Source organism: Dermochelys coriacea, chromosome 2, assembly GCF_009764565.3.
Source record: "Dermochelys coriacea isolate rDerCor1 chromosome 2, rDerCor1.pri.v4, whole genome shotgun sequence".
Classification (NCBI taxonomy): domain Eukaryota; kingdom Metazoa; phylum Chordata; order Testudines; family Dermochelyidae; genus Dermochelys; species Dermochelys coriacea.
The window spans coordinates 98,730,117-98,751,804 of record NC_050069.1 but is presented as its reverse complement, the minus strand read 5'-3'; the positions used below and the strand labels follow the sequence as shown (position 1 = coordinate 98,751,804).

Below are 21,688 nucleotides of genomic sequence, written 5' to 3'. Positions count from 1 at the left end.
CTCATTTACCAAAGCACATTGGCTGTTTTGCTGCAGTCATACATGACTCAGCTCTAAGTGTACTCGAGTCCCTGATACATAGCAGCATGACAGTGAAGTGTAGCAGCAAACTCTGCCTAATCCAATAATTGGGACTCTGGCCACAACTTCACAAAGCAGCCAGTTTTCCTTATACTGTCCACTGCTCAGATAATTGGTCTGACATTTCATTTCTCTCTTCTCGGAGACACAGTCAGGCAGAAAACCCATTCTTCTAGAATATGCCTCTGGCCCAGAGTAACAGGGCAATTATGGATCTCAGCTGAGTAGCTGGCACGTTTTCCAATACCATCAAGGGCTATTTTCCACTTCTTTATTGGTTTAACGAGAAATAAGGCAGGAATAAAAAACAGTGCTGCTTCCCTAACACACAAAAATTGTCAGGTAGCCAAATGCATGTAAAAGCAGCTCCTCAATATGTTATTTACTTAGGTGTGAGGTTTATGCAATTGCTTCCTTTGAAAAATCTGACACCTAAACAATATTGTTTGCAACTTGTATGCCACTAGGGTTAAATCATTTCAGATAATGGACTGCAGGCATCAGTAGATTAACACAGAGTTTGCAGGTTTGAAAATGAAGGTCCATTGTCTCCTCCTGCCCCTATTTCCCTACCTCTGCCTTTCCTTTTGGATCCAGGAATGGGAAAACAGAGCTACAGAACAGTTCAGTTACAAATAGTTCTTCATATCTAGATCCTTGTGAATTTATCATCTTTTTTTTTCCATTTAGCAGAAAGCTGGTCTTTGAGAATCTTTTCAAGGGACTGTAGGATTTCTGTTAAAAGTCAAGGTATCGATTGTGGTATATTAGCAAATAACATTCTGATCTTATAAAGAGTTTGTGTCACAAAAATATTTTTGTTATATGAGACTGGAATATTACTCTTGTTGCAGTAGAGATTGGCTCATACAGAGCAATAAAGCTTGTGACTCAACTGCAGCAAAGAATCATCTTTTCTATCATGGTTACCATCATATAGTCTACATCAGCTGAAGCATCACAATCTCATTATGAGAGCCTAGTAATAACCTGACTGATTTTACAGTCAAAAAATCATAATTGCAATGTAATCCAATAACAAGAAACTTCTAAAGATAATTAATTTTGTGGCAGAGCCATTACAGTAATTTCTTCGGATAAATAACATCCAAAAAAGAAAAAAAAAAAAAGAAAACCCTGAAAAAACTGTGATCGTGATTTCTTGTTATAAGTTAATATGCATTCTAGGCTGAAAAGAAAAATTGTAATCACCAGGGGGCAATCCAGCACTGCCAGACATGGTCATGGCAAAGGTCCATTCGATACATATTTACACACAAGTGTGTCAGCTGAAGTCATATTCTTCAAACTCATAAACACAACAAATATGACAAGTAAGTTATTTGAAAGTTAAACATACTCTGTTTCTCAAAATCAAAGGGGAGCCCAATTGGAAGTGTTTTGTTTGGTGTGTGTGGTGTTGTGGGGTTTTTCTAAAATGTTTAAAGACTTTATTTTCTTTATTGTTGCTGATATCTCTTAGGACAGATGGTCTCAAAAAGACATCCTTCCATTTAGGCTTCTGCTGAACTGAATTTATCAGACAATGAATAGTTAAGACATATGCCACCTGGCTCTGAGCTGCGATTCGTCAAACTACAGAATTGCACTAGGTGAAAATCTTTTCAACACTGAGGACTCTACTGGTACCCTGAGGGATAAAAGAATGAATTTCCTGCAGATTTACTACAATCTCCCAGAGAAGGACAGCAATATCTGAACCTCTTGCCTGGAAAAACTATGCCGAATAGTAGATTTTGAAAGACCATTGTGTTGGAGATTAAAGAGACAGACAGACAATTTGAAATTGGATTTGAGTGCCTGATTGAGATTTATGAACTAATCTTACAAAACCTTACTCATGTGAGTAAAGCCATTGAAATGAACAAGGCTTTAAAGATCATGTCCTAAAAGCTCATTCCATTTAAAAATCAATGGAGATATTGGAAACAATAATGAAAAAGAAAGGCTTTAGAACATTAGACAGACAGATAAACACATAGTACTGAGACGATCGCAGTATTCTTCAATTCGAGAAGCTGCCTTTGTAATCTTTGAAATAACTTAGTGGGCATAATTGTGATATTTACCATCTCATAGACCGGGGTGGGCAAACTTTTTGACCTCAGGGCTACATCAGGGTATGGAAATTGTATGCTGGGCCACGAATGTTCACAAAATTGGGGTAGGGGTGCGGGAGGGAGTGAGGGCTCCTGTTGGGGGTGTGCGCTCTGGGGTGAGGCCAGAGGTGAGGAGTCTAGGGTGCGGGAGGTTGCTCCGGGTTGGTGTACGGGGGGGTGTAAGGGCTCTGGGGTAGGGCTGGGAATGAGGGGTTTGAGGTGTAGGAGGGTCTGGGCTGGGACCAATGGGTTCAGAGGGCAGCAGGGGGATCAGGGCTGGGGCTCTGGCTGGGGATGTGGGCTCTGGAGATGAGGAGCTTATGGTACAAGTGGGCTGGGATCGAGGGATTTGAAGGGTGAGAGGGAAATTAGGGCTGTGGCAGGGGATTGGGTCATGGGTGGGGAGGGGAGGGCTCAGGCTCCAGGCAGCGCTTACCACAAGCAGCTCCCAGAAGCATGTTCCTGCTCTGGCTCCGAGGCGTAGTCAGGCGGCTCTGTGCACTGCCCCATTCGCAGAGGCACCTGGCCACGTCTCCATGTACTATGTAGGAGCCAGAGTGGGGTCGGAGGGGAGTCATGCTGGCTATTTCCTGGGAGCTGCATGGAGTGGGGCAAGCCCCGATTCCCACTCCCTGGCTGGAGTGCTGGAGGCAGGCAACCCCCCAACCCAGCTCCCCGGTGGGAGCTGAGGGCCAGATTAAATGGTCTGATGGGCTGGATGTGGCCTGTGGTCCGCCCCTGCGATAGACTGTATTTTGATCTAGACATTTGTTCATAAACATGCTCTGAATGACTAAGCCCAACAGAACTAGATTGCCCCCTTGTGACTAAATATTTATTACGCAGACTAGAACGTATATGAAAGATCTCGAACCCAACTAACTAATGTCAGTAGTCCTTGCTCATGTGAGTAGTCACACTGTAGCGAAGTGGTACAGGAGTAGAATAAAATTTTAACACAAAATCATGATCTCACCATCTTTTTTTTGCATAATTTTTATCCACAGAAAAAAACACCATGCTGCATACTAGTTGCTCATTCCATTATATTTCACTTCATTTACTGTATGACTGAATAGTAAAGTCTACTACTGGATTATTACTGTGTTCACCAGAAAACTCCTATTCATTCCAGAATTCCTAAATTTCTCTCCTTTCTTTCTTTTAGAAAATGGTAAGAATGAAATAAAATCACATGATTCAGAAAAAGTTCACAGAATTTTTAATAAAGAAAATGATCTTAAGAAAAGTTCAATTAAATACTCTTGAAATACAGCCAAGCTTTATAAAGATAAAATATACATCACCCCGAACTAAAGTCACCAATTCCTGGTTTGAAAGAGTAGTTCCATCTACCTGCCAGTTTTAGTCTCTCTACTAAGATTTCCAACAAGGACACAAATTAGTTCTGAGGATGGTAAAGATGTTTGTGTTGTGAATATTTCTCCTTTAGAAATTGGAGGGAAATCACCAATTTAATCCACACAATCCAGTGGGCAGAAGAGACTGACTTTAAGATACTAGCCATCTGGATGTTCAAATGAGTGATGTGCAGATGAAAGCTCCATATTTTATCATTAATCACGTTTGCTTAATAACGTCCAACAACAATTGGCCCAACCCCTCTCTTCCCACGGGAAGCAAGTTAAAGAGGAGGAAGTCTATATGATTGTTCCATGGAGTCAACAGAGGGCCAGAGACATCTTCATGGAGACTGTATGTCTGTGTGAGATCTGTGCCTGTTACACCACCCTCTTCCAATTTCCCAATGGTGTCTCTACAGTGAAGCTGCATTGTTACAGCTTCCAGAGCTGGTGGCTGCCCCTGGGATCAAATTTACAGTCCATCCCATTTTCTGTCACAGATCAATAGAGTTGCCCGTCCCTGTGTAGATCAGGGCAATTTAACAGTGTATCTTTCTGTTTGTTTATCAGAAAAGCTGAGTATAGCCTTGGATGCGAAATGATTCTGAATTCTCAGACAGACAGCCTTTTCATTTTAAGTAACTGAGATACCATTAACAAAGTCTATTTATCTCTGACTTCAAATCTAATTGATGGCTAAAGTTTGCACCTTCTTTGTGCCCATGGTCCAAAACGTTATCAAGATAAACAGTCAAGAACTCCTGAACATTGATAGACATCTAAAGAATAGTGCTTACGCAGCCTCAGGATTGAGTGTAATTGGAAATGATAGGTTTAAATTCTCTATGCTGTTAGTCACTGATTCACTATAGCATGGAGTTTTACAGATCAAAGAGCTTGACGGTCATTAAATGATGTCTTCCAGTCTAAAATCACTTTACATTTCCAGTGTAGTTAAATATATTTGGTCCAACTCACGCAAAATTAGATTAGAGATGTGTTTTAAGTTGTTTGGCTATTTAAAAAAAACATTTAACATCATAATGCAGATGCAGCAGGAAAGTCACTTTGGGACAAACTGTTGAGGTCCTACTTATGTTACTGGCTTCTCCAGCCTCTCACAGGATCCAGTTCCAATACTATAAATCACAATTTTTCTTAGTTTTAGAGCGAGGCCACAGTTACATCTGCCTATAACTGACCTGGAAAAAGCATCTTAGGTCACCTCATATGTATTCATCTGCTCCCATCTGGTATATCTTTAGTTTTATTTTCTCACTCAGGAATACCTAGAACTGCCCTTTGTTCACAGACATTGACACAAGTGTGTTGAAATGGTGTGTGTGCGAACACCATATGGAAAGGGTGTCAACTCCATGAATATTCTATACTAGTAATTAAGGTACCTTATTATCAGATAGTGTACAAAATAATACACCACTGGAAATATGGAACCATATTGCTGATTATTGTTAAAAAAACAAGAAAAAATGTAAACAGGAAGGGGGTGTGCAACATTATGCCGTGGCAAAGCATTTTTCAAATTAAGTTCTTTTCATAAGAATAATTAAGGATCTGGAAACTCTCTATAACAAATTACATATATGAATCAATTTATCCATCACTGAAATGTAGTAATCTGCAGAGTGAAACAAGGCAGCTGTTTAACAGTGCATAATAAGATTACATAATAATTAAGGGCAGAAAGAAGAATATAATACCTAGCCATGGGATCAGGCATTATTAGTTTGGTTTTAGTACAAATTCAGTTCTTGTTTAGATTAATGTCCTGTAGAGTTTAAGAGCATTTTATACTTTCCAAGTTTCCCCTTTACTTGTGACATGATACAAAAAAAGTAATAGTCTCTTTTATGATTATTAATTATTATTATTATTACCCATTATTCTAGAAGTAGGGGGCAGGGGAAGAGGAAGTTAAATAAAATCAGACACAACAAACTTCAGGTTTAACATTACTAAAGAAAATGTTTTATAGAAACAGGCAACCCCCCCAAACAAACAAACAAACAACCAACAAACAAACAAACAAACACAAAAACACTCCCAGCATTGACAAAATCCTGCGGTAGGCCAGTTCAAAGCATTGTCCACATTAACGTAAAAATATGTGGAAAACCATTTTCCATCCCTGGGAAAAAGGGACTTTTGCTGGATCTTTTTGCTGGATATCCAACATGTTCTGAAACTAATGCAGGACTGTGCAAAAAAATCCGTAGTAAATAGATCCCCCCCTAACCCCAACCTAACATAAAAGCATACAAATGTGAGATTTGGCCCATTTCTATACATCTATCTAATTGACTGCTGGGACAGAATAGAAATATTATTTCTGGAAGTGCTGGAATTTTGTTAGGACACTAATGTTAACAACTCAACTCTTGTGAAAAGTGTTATGGATTTTTAAGGACTACAAATGGTCAGGACTTCAATTTTATATTTCTTTCAAAAGGTGATATGCTTTTATTACATTGTTCTTATGATCATGCCAGATATTGTTGAAAGTTCAAAGAATGCTGCATATTCAATTACCAATAGCATTTCTTGCAGCACCTGAATATGTACTATGGAGGCCTCCAATCTAAGTAAAGACCAATCTGACCCTAATTAACTTGTAAGATCTGACTGGATCAAAATACAAGCTGATTTAGCTGCAGAAAATATAAGATTTCCATTATTCTCTAACACATTTTATATTTTGTAAAGAAATGGCAGGTATTTGCAAAAAAATGTGATAAAATTGTGTTGGTTTATTTAATTCTTTTCTCTATTATATGACTTGCGATATATCAATATATCATTATTGTTATTAGTTATTTCTGCAAGAGTGTTTATATTACCTGGATGTATCATCTCGGATCGTGATGTGAGTGATTTTAACCAGCATCATGATTGCAATTTACCCTTTCTGATTACAAAATGGCACTCTGTTTCTGTGCCAAGCTTACAAATGATTGTTGAGAGCCCCATTTGGAGTTTTTTTTAAACTGCAGCCTGTTAAATGCATCGTTTTGATAGATCACATGTTAGCCATTACTTTGATGATAGAAACTGCACTTACTCATTAGCCATTAATTGACTGGGAATACTGGAAACAACTGGTATTCTTTTCATGAAAGTGACCTTTCATGAGAAGTTTTCTGAGAGAAGCTTATTGATCTAAGATGGTCTACATTGGTGGTGGCCAAAGTCTGAGAAAAATGGATCTTGCACACACACACTTATGTGATAAATTAATTTATTATGTACTTTTCACTGCCTTCCCTGCCCTCTGTCCAATATTCATCTCCAGAGATTTATTCTAAAATCTTAAACTACTATGAGATTTTATAAATCATCCCTTCTGGAGAAATGCTTCTTTCTTATCAACACAAATATTGAATTCCTCCCCTTTCCCTCTCCCTTCCCTGTTACCCAGGCCTAAGGCTTAGGATTGGAAAGTTTCAGTCTGAAGGCAGTAGCAGCTTCTCTCTGCCTATACACCGATTGTAATCTCTTCAGGGCCAGGAACACATTTTCTTGGATTTCGGGACAGCATGACGTGTTGGGGCATAAAAATATTAATAAACGTAGCCAACAAAGTTCCTTAATGTGGTCCATGGCTGCCTGATGTTCTATGTCACTAAGAAGCCTTTGGAGACTACAAGTCCCAGCAGTAAGCTCCACAGAAACAGGTACTTAGCTAATCTGCTCCATTGCTCCATTTTATAGAAATTACATACATCTCTAGGGTTCTGGAAAGCTGGTTACATGGCTATTACTTGGGTAAAATTTGGGTGCCTCTGCTCTAAGGAGATGTTTCAGTCAATTCACAACTATAATAAGCTTATACCATCAAGCCAAATATTATCAGCACATTTACTCAACATTTATGACCAAAACCTCAGACATATTGATATTGGATTATGATTTTACGACACTTACGGGTATATTATATCATCTCACTGCAATTTTGTTATTTTCAGGATGACAGAATTTCCTATAAAGTGAAATAATACACCAATTTCTTAAAAAAGATGTTCAATATGTGAACAAAAGCATACTTGATTTGGAAAAAAACCCCCAGGCATTAAAATCACTATTGTCAGCATCTGAACATTAGTATTTCTGGGTTCACTCGCCCTTTCTTCTGAGCCTCTCATCCCTGTAGTTTATATTACTCAGACAAAGTAACTGAATGTGCTGTGTAAAAGGTCTTTACCAGCATCCAAAACCTATTATTGTCTCATGTCTCTACATTTGATTGCAGAACACATTCATGCTTTTCAGCCTACATAGTGGTTGAATCATAATTCTATTTATTATAGTTACCTGAACAGGACATAATCACAATATGACAAGAATCATGTGGGTAGTTGGAGTATACAAAAAGGTGGCTTTAAGCCGCCTTTACACTATACCAGTCCTTGGATATCTGTGTGCGAGTCCAATCCTCCATCATAAATTAGAGAAGCCTGATGTCTAACAGACCCCAGGGTCATCCAGGGATCATTGGAGTACAGAGAATTCCCGATACATCCCGTTTTCCCTGGAAAATACTCCCTACAGTGGCTACAGGGAGGAAAGTGGTGTACAAGCCATTATATTGTCTCTGAACCACCACAGAATCCCCATATACTGGGAAAGGAAGCTCCTACTGTTATGCTTTAGAGTCTCTTGACAACAATGGTGAAATGCAAAGCAGAGACACTATAATTGAAACTCAGACACAGGTATCAAGAGGACCCATAGTGCTTGTCCTCACCAGAAGCCATTAGCTAACTTCAGGTTGTCTTCAACAATATATGATGTTAAAGGAAAACAAGCATCTTCAGAAACAGATATATGAACAAGCAGAACAAGAGATGGTCAAAATGCACATACCCGATCAAATAAAAGTGCTTCTATTAAGGCACAAAAAGGATGAAAAGCTGCTGAGCTATTTCTCAGAATTAAATACCTAATCTGATGAGTGGAGCGTAATGAGACAGTTGACAAGACCGAATGAAATACATTTCCATTTCCTAACCCAAAACTGCTCAGCTTACTTATGGTAAAATGGCTGTAACATCAAAAGCTTGGTGATGATAGGACTGTCATCTCACAAATAAAAGTACTGAAAACTGCTGAGACATTGATGAACAAAACAATGGCAGTAATGGAGAAAACAAGTGCCAAAGCCTGTCAATAATCATCCAATCAAACGCACACTGCATGTCCAGTAATTATGATGAGAGCATGCTTTTTCAAATTGAAGTTCATGCTTTGGTGTTTATGTAAACAGGCTTTGAATTTCATTTTCAGCACCCACATTGTTCATGATCATTCTCAGAGGCTGAGATTTGGGTGGATGATGAGTGGAAAGAGAAAAGCATATTGTACCTGCATCCCTGGTTTGATATCATCAGTCCGTGACCAAGAAACCAGGAAATCTGACGACTCTCCCATTAGATATCCTAATGTAGTACACAGAAATCTTATTTAAAAACAAGCATCATTTGTGTTTATTTAAAAATGTAGGCACATTTATGGAACAGGGCTGCCATTCTGTTACATTTATGTATGTGTTCAGGAACAAAATATTGCTTTATTTTTATATGTTTGAATACACATGCAGAAAAGTAGCAAAATGAGGTCAAATATGTAGGTATGCTTGATGGGGTTTTCTTTAACTTCCATGAAAGGTCATCATAACTATTCATGGAAACATTAGAACTTGTATACATTAGCATACGGTAGAGGGTAAAACTGATATAATTTGATTAATATAATACAAGAACAATGAACAAAGTTGTGAGCATGAGGATATCTTTATTTTCTTAAGAAACCACAACCAATACAAAAATGTATATAAAACACACTAATTATAGATGTCAGCTCTGATTAGTCACTCATTGTTTTTTGATCAGTTTAGACTGGTTACTGGGTGGTCATTCATGAGCTGGCTTTGCACCTGCACAGAGGAATAAAGAGCCCCTTACTCACCTGCACACCTATCTGCATTGCCAAACCCTGCAAAGGGTGAAAGGAAAGCAAAGAGTGGCAGATTGCTTCTTCCTCTCCCTGGATGGCAAAAAAGCTGGTACAGATTAATTCCCGCACCAAGGAGAAGCTGGCACCCAATTGTGACTCTCTGAGTCACAATTTAATACCTATCCCTGCTCCTGGGACAGTGTAACTATGCACTGTCCCTTACTTGGGCTGGATTGAAAGGTGGTAATCCAGTCCACTGTTAGGCCATGTCTACACTACCCGCCGGATCGGCGGGTAGTGATCGATCTATCGCGTCTAGTGTAGATGTGATAGATAAATCAATCCCCAATCGCTCTGCCGTCGACTCCGGAACTCCACCATAGCAAGAGGCGGAAGAGGAGTTGATGGGGGAGTGGTGGCCATCGATCCCTCACCCGAACATGCGAAGTAAGTGATTCTAAGTCGATCTAAGATATGTCGACTTCAGCTACGCTATTCTCGTAGCTGAAGTTGCGTATCTTAGATTGATCCCCCCCAGTGTAGACCAGGCCTTAGTAACATGACCATACTTGATGAGACAATAGGGCTTTTGCTGTGAACATACCCATCCTTGCTATGTTACTTATCACATGCATGACTTGACAAAATATCATCGAAATGCAATCTCCAATTTCCACCAAACTCATGGGGACATAGACAAAATAATTTAAATATCAAAACCAAGTGATTAAAAACAAAAAACCCAACCAACTCAACCAAAAACAGTAAAAACACTTTCAATTTCACCCACTCGTCCAAGCTTGAGTTTTTTGCTTCCCTCAATCAGCAGTTTCTTTCTCTAGAGAGGACTCGACCCAAAAAGCTTGTCCCACCAAAAGTCACTAAAGTCCAATACAAGACGTCTTAAGTAGCACAAAATTGTTGCTTATTAACTATAGTAAATTGTTCTTTAATCTGCGTTCTGGGAATGATGCTCTCCTTGGTGTGTTTCAGAGTAGCAGCCGTGTTAGTCTGTATTCACAAAAAGAAAAGGAATACTTGTGGCACCTTAGAGACTAACAAATTTATTAGAGCATAAGCTTTCGTGAGCTACAGCTCACTTCATCGGATGCATTTGGTGGAAAAAACAGAGGGGAGATTGATATACACACACAGAGAACATGAAACAATGGGTTTATCATACACACTGTAAGGAGAGTGATCACTTAAGATAAGCCATCACCAGCAGCAGGGGGGGGAAAGGAGGAAAACCTTTCATGGTGACAAGCAAGGTAGGCTATTATAGCTAATATAACAGAGGGAGGGCAGGAAGCCCCACAAGCTGAAGGGCAGGAGAGGGAAGAAGTCAGGGGAAGGAACCACTAGTTCAAGCGGTTTACTGCTATCCCTAGGGCCCCTAGGCTGGGACCCGGAGTGGAGGACAGGCCCGGGTCTCTCCCTCTCCCCTCCCCTCCTCTAGGACACCAGTGGGCAGTTAATACCCCAGTTCAGGGGTGATAAATGGTGCCCTGAACCCTCCCCAAGAAGAGAAAGCATGAGACCCATCAAAGTAGTGCTGGCAATTTGCCACACGCACATTAAATAAACTAGTTAAAAATCCATCAGTTGCTTGATTTTTGAAGCAGCCATTCAACATAGAATCATTTCTGTTGCACTTCTTTTTTTATATATTCAAAATACCCTGAGAAATTGCTAACAGTTAATTACAGCTTAACTAGTTTCACTAAAGTGACATTCATTGTGAGAAAGAGTATTGCAATCAGGCCTTAAATGAACACAGAACTTTCATATTTGAAATCTTTTAACCTTTTAAATACCTTACAATTTTCTCCCTTGTTTTACATCGTCAACAACTTTTGGAACTTCAGACCTCATCCAGAATGGTTCAGAATGAACAAAAACATGACCTCCCCTCTGAGCTTGTCAATGTTGTTCCTTAATTAGCAAGAGCAGTTGAGCAAAATCAGGTCTTCCTTCCCCCATACCAGTCTCTGCTGGACTTAAGAGTGAGAAACTTCTCCCACATGGCATTTACTCTTTCACTCAGGAAAAAGCTACTGACAGACTTAATTTTTATTAGGATACATATGTTTATTATATTCCTTCCTGGCAAGTATTTTCAGGTGAAACTGATTTCAGGTGGAACTGCGCAGCAGAAGTTAGATCAGGATCTGAACTTCCTCAAAGTCCTGGGGTCTTGCCTCAAGCCCAAATCTAAAACTACTTTGTTTTCCCCAAGTATAAGGCTAGATTGTGCTTGAGGCACACTGGAGGAATTAGGTAATCAGCCAGAATCTCCAAGGGGAAATAATTCAGTCATCATTATTCCTAGAAGATCCCATGTAACATAGTGACATAGCAGCTATATCCTTCAAGACTGTCCGATGTACTTTCCCCCCCATGTCCAGCCAACAAAATTAGGCCTGGAATGAGGATGGACACATGGCTCTACCATCACACTGCAGAAACTTATCAAGGGCAGAGGTTGCAGAATCACTTCAACATAGAAAACTATTGTTTCCTTATGTACGAATCAGGGAGTTATTGGATAGGTTGCGTGTGATAATTTCGTAGAATGAAGAAGCTTAGAGAATCGGGGATTTTGGTGTAAACATTAATGTATAAAGGAAAAGGGAATATTGATGGTTTTCAGCTATCATGGTGATGAGGGCCATATAGAATAGATAAGAAAATAATGGGAATTATTCTTCCAAAAAATTTGATTTAAAAACTCAGTGGGAAATGGAAAACTGTAAGGATCTGGGGACGAGAAAGTCGGGCAGCTGATGTTCCTACAGAGCTACCAGAAAGCCATGCAGGGGCACAGCAAGGGAGCACTGTGGAAAGTAGGCACCACAGGAAGTACCGCCCAAGAAACTTAGAGTGACAGCACCCTGTGGTCCTCTGGTTGGCTAAGCTCCCAGGAAGTTGTCTGGGCAACCACATAGACTTTGGCCTGCTGCAATGACAGACTTTGCTTGATCTCCTGATCTCGGGTTTCCGATCCAAGCCTGATTCTGACCCTGATTCATGTCTCCCAGTTCCAGCCTGGTACTATTTCTGATCTCTGACCCCAGCCTGACTCTTCCTTATAGGACCTAGCTCTTCTGATTCCTACAACTCCTGCTCAGTGACTATAGTCCCTGCTGTGCAGACCTCAGTCCAGCTGTGATCCCTAGGCCAGACCACCTATACCCCTGTTCCTGATAAAAACAACAAAACAAAAAACTTACAATAAGTCTTGGGGCAGAACCACTGTATGTGGAGATTTGACCAAACATTTTAATGTTTCCTGTATATACATTTTCATGAAATGGTTTTAGAAAAAAAACTAATGAAAAATGCACAAAACTAACAATAGATTCATTTATATAGATTTTCAAAGCTTTCAGGAATAGGAGCAAAGATACTGCATAAGATTAAGGAACCTACACACTATAATTTAATAACACTTTGAATAATGTGGATCTTCTGTACATATTTCTGGTATCCTTTATTTAGACTTCCAGCTTTATGAGGCTTTAGTTTACTGATCTGCAAGTCCTGATTATAGATTTAGAAAAAAAAATGGCAAGGTGTTTCATCCAGCCGCTGGCAGACAGTGAAACACAACTGAATGTTCCAATTTATATGCTGTAACATTTGATATCAATTGCATTGTTCAGGGACTAAAAGTAAATAGAAAAAGGAATTCTGCACTAAGTTGCTGTGAATATGAACAAACAATGGAAATGCCAAAATGATGAATGCTCTGTGATTCTTTTTACATACTTTAATTTGCAGAAAGCTAAAGAAGCACAAAGGATTAGTCTAACGGAGGACTAAGCAGGATAATTCAAACAGCTCTACATACTTGAATATTCTCTGAATATTTGTAATGAGCTGCCAACTAGCATTCCTTCTACTTTGTAAAGTCTGGGAATTTGAAGCTGAAATCATGTGACTGTGTCATTGTCATTGTCACTTTCTTAGAATTAAAACTTTTAACCTCCATGAGTTTAACTGGCACGAATATCAGCTTTGTTAGCACTGGCAAGTGCTTTGCAGTATATTGAAAGAGGAGGAGAGCTCTCGCCTCACTAGCCCAAGAAATAGGAAGAGCCTTGCTTATCCAGGGCAAGGAGAGGAGGGGGAGCTCCCTGCTGCTTTGATCAGAGGAAGTGGAGCCATGATCTCCCTGCTCCCCTTTACAGGGGGTCCCCAATATACATCTCCCCCTTATCCGTTGTTTCGGATATCCAGTGCTCATCAATAGGGGAACATTCATGTTGGTCCTGATCTGCATATCCACTGTTTGCACGGAACATGAATTGGAACACAATCCCCTATTGTACAGTACAGTACTGTGCTTGTGTCAGCCCACAGGACCACTGATCAGCTCCTCCCTCTCCCTCCCAGTGCCTCCTGCCTGCTGCAATCAGCAGTTGGGCAGCATTCAGGAGCCATGCAGGGAAGGGGAAGGAGTGGGGAAGAGGCACTCAGAGGAGAGGGCGGAACTGGGTGGGAAGAAGCAGAACATGGGTGGAGGGGCAGGAAGAGGCGGGGCATGGGTGGAGGGGGGCAGGAAGAGGCAGGGTGGCCCTGTGTACAGTACTGTCCTGTAGCCATCATGAGTGCAAAACACATTCAAAGTGTTAAGAGTGGGCCTGTGTCTAAGAAGTAATGTAAGAGTGTAACATTAGAAGTGAAATTAGATGTTATAAAGCATATTGAAAGAGGAGAGCATCCAGACGGTTTGCCTGCTTCGACAGTACACTCAATTTTTAAGAGTGCTAATCGAATTCATGAAAGCGCTGGAAGTGGTCTGAAATTGTCATAATTGAAGATAATGAAACAGAGAAGCAGTACAACTGAGAAGATGGAATGTTTGCTGGCTGACTGGATTGATGACCTCCATCAAAAGAAAATGCCTGTGAGTTTAAGCTTGATTCAGGAGAAGGCCAAAAGCCTGTATAACAATTTAAAGGAAAGAGAGGGAGAGAACTCAACAGCAGAAAAGGATGCCTTCAATGCTAGTCATGGGTGGTTCCACAGATTTCAGAAGTGTGCCAAACTACATAATGTAAAACTCACAGGAGAAGCGGCTAGTGCAGATGAAGAAGCAGCTGAAATGTTTCCTATGCAGCTACACACAATTGTTTCAGAAGGTGGCTACTTTCCGAAACAAGTTTTTAACGTAGACGAGACAGGCCTTTACTGGTAGAAGATGCCAATGATGACTTGTATTTCTTGTGATGAGAAGACTGCTCCTGGATTCAAAGCCTCAAAAGACCGATTAACTCTTCTGTTTGGGGGAAATATAGAAGGAGATTGCAAGTTGAAGCCCTTGCTTGTGTACCATAGTGAAAACCGAAGAGCAACTAGGGGCTATGTTAAGTCTCGTTTCCCTATAATTTGGAAGTCGAATTGAAAGGCCTGGATGACAAACAATATTTGGAGGATGTTCTTCGTGCTGATTAAGGAGACGGCAGTTGAAGGAAAGCCAAGTATAAAGGAGTTTTGGAAGACCTACATCATCTTGAACTGTGTGGAAAACATTGACGTGTCATGGGAAGAGGTCACTTCGCAATGTGTGAACGGCGTTTGGCACAGTGCATGGCCAGATGCTGTCCACAGCTTCATGGGATTTGATGCTGTTCCTCTTGAGCAAGAAATTGTCAAGTTGGTGAAGGATGTCAGCTTCAAGGAAGTGGAGGAGGAGGATGTACAGGAGTTGCTGGAATCTCACGCTGAGCAACTGACAAATGAGGAACTGATTGATCTGGATCAATAATGGATATCCGAAGAAAGCAAGGATGATGATGACGATGATGTAAGGCAGGAAGCTAGGAGTCTGATGACAAAGAATCTTTTCTATTTTTTGGGCTGCTGGATGAGATGACGGAAATCATACAGAGTCGTGATCCTTTTCGTGAATGGACTGCCAACGTCTCCAAGGCTCTCAATGAGGCAGTGGCTTGCTACAGGGAGATCTATTGTTCAAAGATTCATGCAGGAGAGCAGACATCGATAAAGTGCTTTTTTAAGACTTCTGGAACTGAAAAGACAGCCCAAGAAAATCCAGCTGCCACCCCACCTAAGTTTAATGTAATTGACACTTTTATACTGTATTACTGTACTGTATTTACTATATTACAATGTTCTATATTTTGAACAGTGGTAGTAGGGTTCTACATTATTTTATTCAATGTTTATGTGTAAAATGTATACTGTATAACCTGTCATTGTAAAAAAGATACACTGTTTAGGTACACTGTTTAGGCGAAAAGAGCATTGTCATAGGCGAATGTGGTAAAGTTGTGAACATATCCCCTGCCTTATTCCATTATTTCTGATGAGGAAAAATTCCCCGGTATATGCCGTTTTGGTATCCATTGCCCTTTTCAAGAACGCAACCCCAATGTATACAGAGGACCCTCCTGTACCTTAACCATTGGTTTCAATGGAAAAAAAAATCACATTGACTTCAAATGGGTCCAGGATTTTATCCCTGATGTTTTCGTTTTATTTTGGTATGTGCTCATCAGGTAAGCAGTTACTAGGCTTAGATTTGGCCATACTTATTATACTGGGTAGCATCTTACTCTGTAAGGAGTTCCATTGAATTCAAAGGTGGAGAATCTAGCCCTTGGTAAACAAGTTTAGATGACTTTCATTTTGGTTTTAAAATAAGTCTGAAGCAGAAATACTCTTTTGGGCATTTATAATAAAGCTGAATCAAAAATTTCATTGGTGCCTCCTTTTATTTAATGTAACTATAAAAAAGAAGTTGCTTTTCTTCTCAAAATGAAAACATGCAGGGTATTCCTGCGTAATGCTCATACTGTGAACATTTACTTATGCAAGCAGTCTCCCTGAAGCCAATGGGACTATTTGTGTGAGTACATGTTCATTAACATGAGTGATGGTTGCACTAACAAGTCCTGAATAACAACCAGAACCTTAGATCTAGTCATAACAGGGGACCTGAAGTTGGTATGTGACCCTTAATTTGGGTTTTCTTGGATTAAGGCCAGCCTTTAATTAGATTTTCTATAGTTCATTTCCTAAGGGTTTTCAATGATAGCAAAACAGAGTGGAGAGAAGAAATAAAAAGTTTCTGTATCAAAATTTTATTTTGGCCTTAAAATAGCCAAATCAATTGAATACCAAATTTGCAACATCCATTTAATTAGAAAAAAAGAAAAAGAGAGAGAGAGAGAGAGAGAGAGAGAGAGAGAGAAAATTGACTTCAGAGCAAGAATTGTAATACTAAATTTCAGTTCACTGCAAAATTTCAGTCAAAATGTTAACTTAAACTATATGTTTAAACAAGATATATGACAATTTTTAAATGAAAGACATCTGTGCTGTCAGTTATGTTCTGCTATTAAAAAAAAGTTCATCTTGAATTATAGTGACTTTGCAAAACAGGTGTAAGCAATCCCAGAATAATAGCAAAGAACGCATTTTTTAGCAGGCACACTCTTTGCTATTACACCTATGTCATAAATATAAAGAGAAGGGTAACCACCTTTCTGTATACAGTGCTATAAAATCCCTTCTGGCCAGACGTAAAGTCCTTTTACCTGTAAAGAGTTAAGCTCGGGTAACCTGGCTGGCACCTAACCCAAAATGACCAATGAGGGGACTTTAAAATCTGGAGGGAGGGAAAAGGCTTTTGTCTGTCTGTGTGATACCTCTGCCAGGAACAAATCAAGGATGCAAGCCCTCCAACTCCGATAAAGTTAGTAAGTAATCTAGCTAGAAAATGCAGTAGGTTTTCTTTGTTTTGGCTTGTGAAATTCGCTATGCTGAGGAAATGTGTATTCCTGTTTTTGTGTCTTTTTGTAACTTAAGGTTTTGCCAAGAGGGATTCTCTATGTTTTGAATCTGATTGCCTATAAAATTATCTTCCATTCTGATTTTACAGAGATGTGCTCATCTCTTTTGGTTCTTCTAATAAAGTTCTGTTTTTTTAAGAATCTGACTGGGTTTTTTGGGGTCTTAAAAATCCAAAGATGGTTTGTGCTCATCTAGTTTATTCTCAAGCCTCCCCAGGAAATTTGGTGTAAGGTCTTGGGTGGGGGGATATTTTGAGGAAATAGGAAATCCAAGTGGTCCTTTCCCTGTTCTTTGTCTAAATCACTTGGTGGTGGCAGCATACTGTTCAAGGACAAGGTGAAATTTGTGCCTTGGGAAAGTTTTTAGCCTAAGCCAGTAAAAATAAGCTTAGGAGGTCTTTCATGTGGGTCCCCACAACTGTACCCTAAAGTTCAGAGTGGAGAAGGAACCCTGACAACCTATATGAAGCGTTTTACTTATTTTCATCCAGGTATTAACCAATTAACTTGCCCTTTGTTTTTGAGGCAACTGGATCAAATGCGCTGTGTGGCTGGAAAACAAATTTGGTGAAAATGCACATGTAAGGGACTGCAGAAAACTTTGTTATGGCCTAGCTAGGGAATTTCCACTTTCTCGAGCTGAGGGATTACTGTAGGACATAGATAGCTACTGAAGGACACAGCTGCTTTGCATGGCCCTTCGCCAGGTTGGGAAGTACATAGATAGTTACTGAAGGACACAGCTGCTTTGCATGGCCCTTCGCCAGGTAGCAGAAAGCCCCCCTTTGGGAAGTACCTAATTCTATGTTCATGAGCTGTTTTTGTGTAGTGCTTATTAACGCTGACTGTCTGCCCCTCCGTTGGACTCCGTCCCAGGCAGAGCTCTGGGTGTGCTGGGTTCATGACTGCAATCTTCATGACTGCAATGCTTGGAGTCCCCATTGCGGGTGGGTCACTAACCTTCAGTAAAGCTGATAACTCACAGCTGTGTGTAAGCCTCGTTTTTCTCAGAGTACTCCTGGCAGGCCTGTGGTGCTTCGAGCACCTTGGCCCAGAACAGCACAATACTCAGAACCAGAGAAAATATACTGTCTTGGAAAATATGGCTTCTGTTGATAAAATCTCCAACTCCCTCAAAGTAGATTTGAATTCTTGTTCAGGTCACTCACAATCTGAATTGGAGCTAACATGTACTCTACTGTTGAGACGTCCAGTTGTCACCTCGAAAACCAATATTTAATGTATTAGTAAAGAACAGATGGAGAGAACCCCCAGGCTTACCATTAATTAGTGTAAGACCTGAAGGTGGGAGAAAACATTTTTGTGCCTAGCAGTTAGGAGACCAAATGAAGTGAGAAAAATATAAATTAATTCCTACAAGACTTCTGTTGGCTATTAACTTACATTGCTTAAAATTACTTAGTTTTCCTCCCCACAGAAAATAAATGCCAACATATGAGACTTGTTCTTTACCGAACTATTATTGATCACACTGTATCCTGGATTAAGAATACTCAGGATAAAAAATCAGCTGTTTACCCACATAGAGAAGGGCTGCAATACAATAACAACAGCCTTTAAACCTGTTAGCATCAATGGCCACACCTTGTGCTACTGTTAATAGTAGAATGTCTGCTGAGAAATCCTGGCTAACATTAGTGTTAGCAAACTGTGATGGTCTGGGGCTCAGCCCAGGCAATAACGGGTTCAAGAGCATCTGTCTTGTAACCCTGGGAGTCTTATGGCTGTACATCCGTGGTCCAGAGCTCTATCCCCAACAGCCTGCCAGCAGCCCACAAGTCTCAAATTCACCCCACAATGATCCTAATGCAGGGACTCTCTCTCTCTAGACCCTCACAGAGGAAGTGTGAGGTTCTTTGACTTTACAGAGACAGTAAAACATTCCAACCTGTTAGCTTTCTAGAAGCACACACTTTACTGAATTTACACAGCACTGATGATTTATAATGAAAGTTTATTAACCAAAGAGCAAGGATTAAATTATACCAAGTAAAAGACATATGGTAGATATGGTTACAAGCAAATAATCATGAAAACACGCAACTAGAAGTTTAAATCTAACAAGACACCGTCTTTGTTCAAGATTGTTTCTCTCCCCCCACATTCTCCTTGCTGTTTTTTTACTGCCCAGTCTGGCTAGGTCCCATCTTAGAGACCAAATCACTTGGTTTCTTTTTCTCCTACAGTTAAAGATAAAGCTGGAGTCTCACTCTATTCCTTATATTCCCAAAGGAATATCTTTGTCTTACAAGTCATGAAGGCCTCCTGGGGATTCAGTGTCCTGTCTCTCTCTGAGGTACAGGAGCCATGGAAATTCTCTGTCTCTTGAGTTCACGATCAGGATAACTGTGAGGGATTGAGTCATAGAAACCCCCTTGGGGCTACCACCTGATGTGCTGAGACTACCTCTAAGCCCATTTTCCCTGGCAGCTTGGGATTTCAGTGCCCTGTCTGGTTGTGCTGGACACGCTAGCCTGCTACAAGCACAGACCCAGGTCTCAACCACATCCCTCCAAAGCTGCAGGTTTAACTGAAAACAGCTTAAGAAGTGTTCCTGTCTCCAACACCCAGATACCCAGTTCCCAATGGGATCAAAACCCCAAATAAATCCATTTTACTCTGTATAAAGCTTATACAGGGTAAACTCATAAACTGTTCACCCTCTATAACACTGATAGAGAGATATGCACAGCTGTTTGCTTCCCCAGGTATTAATACTTGCTCTGGGTTAATTAATAAGTAAAAGTGATTTTATTTAGTATAAAAAGTAGGATTTAAGCGGTTCCAAGTAGTAACTGACAGAATGAAGTAAATTGCCAAGCAAAATAAAATAAAACATGCAAGTCTAAGCCTAATAAAATAGGAAACTAAATGCAGGTAAATCTCACCCTCAGAGATGTGCCAATAAACTTCTTTTACAGACTAGACTTCCTCCTAGTCTGGGTCCAGCAATCCCTTTCAGACATCCCTTTGGTGGAGAGGCCATCTTTTGAGCCAGCTGAAGACAAAATGGAGGGGTTTCCAGGGGCTTGTATAGTTTTTCTCTTGTGGGTGGAAATCTCTCTCCTCTTCTGTGTAAAATCCCCTCCACAAGATGGAGTTTTGCAGTCACATGTCTATGAATGATTCAGCTTTTGCAGGCCAACACCATTGTTTACATGTTAGTTTGAATGTTCCCAGAAAAGCTCAGATGTGGACTGGTGTCTCTCAAGATACATTGTTAGCTGAGTACTCTCAATTACTTGAATAACCCCTTCACACTATGTTGACCAAATAGGCCTTATGTGCTTCCTACAGCAAACACTTTAAATACAAACGTAGGGAGCCAATGCTCATAACTTGAGATATATAAATGATACATGCATATGAATAGGATGACTACATGCAGTAGAACATAACCTTTGCTGACAGCACCTCAAGATTTCTTGTTTATCCACTTAGCCAGCCATGACAGGGGATTTGATAGAAGTGATGATAATTAGTACAAATTAAAAAATAAATAAATCCAAAACCATTCCCATTTACAGAGCTGAATCCTATCTGCATGTATTTTTAAATAATTTCTTTTGAGTAATTTACCTTGTAGACCAATAATAAAGAAACTGAATGCAATGAACAAGACAAACAAAGAGCACCCTGCAGTAAGCCTATTTATTTATTATGTTCACATTTTTAAAGCACCAAACATCACAGTATCTAGGCATAATATATCAACTTAGACACCGAAGTAGCATATTCTCAACCGACAATTCCATTTTATCATCCCTCTGATTAAAAGTAGCCATTGGGGGTTAGTGAGAAGGCATGGGCTATACAGTATCATCAGTATGTTGTTGACACAGAGCTTTCTGTCTCTACCTCATCAGTACCTGGCCAAACAATCAATTGCATGGTGTACGGGTGAACTTGGTACATGGATTAGGGCTAAATGGCTGAGATTCCAAACAAGATAAGATTGATATAATGTTGATTGCTTGGACAAAGCAAGCAGAAGAGATTTCAGGGATAAATATCTGAACCTCAATGGGTTACGTGAATTCACAACTGGGTAGACTGGTTAGACCTTCTAGTTTCCACCTTAATATTAGGTAGTAGCAATAGCCAACTGGTAGATCAGCACTGTCCCCATCCCAACTACAAAGGCTGCAAGTTGGGCATATTTACTTCCACGAGTAAAGCGGTCAAAACCTGACGTTCTGCTGTGCTATCAGATCTTGCTTTTTTGTGCCTTACATTTTCTATAGAAATGAATACCACTTCCTATTTGTGAAAAAGTAGAAGTGAATCTGAGTCTCACTATTGTACATAT

At 40.0% G+C, this 21,688-nt stretch overlaps 1 protein-coding gene across 3 annotated transcripts in view; it reads right to left on the bottom strand.

Moving 5' to 3' along the window:
* Window positions 1-21,688, bottom strand: part of DOK6 (docking protein 6) — a 439,116-nt gene that overhangs the window by 44,043 nt on the left and 373,385 nt on the right. For 2 of the 3 annotated variants that reach the window (XR_006278942.1, XM_038391994.2), the window contains exon 8: window positions 8,945-9,018. The exons of the other annotated variant lie outside the window; for it this stretch is intronic. Coding sequence is in view for 1 of the 2 variants with exons in the window: in XM_038391994.2 (XP_038247922.1) it covers window positions 8,945-9,018 (74 nt within the window). In the remaining variant the exon portion in view is untranslated. The remainder of the gene's footprint in view (window positions 1-8,944; window positions 9,019-21,688) is intronic. 3 annotated transcript variants of the gene reach the window in all.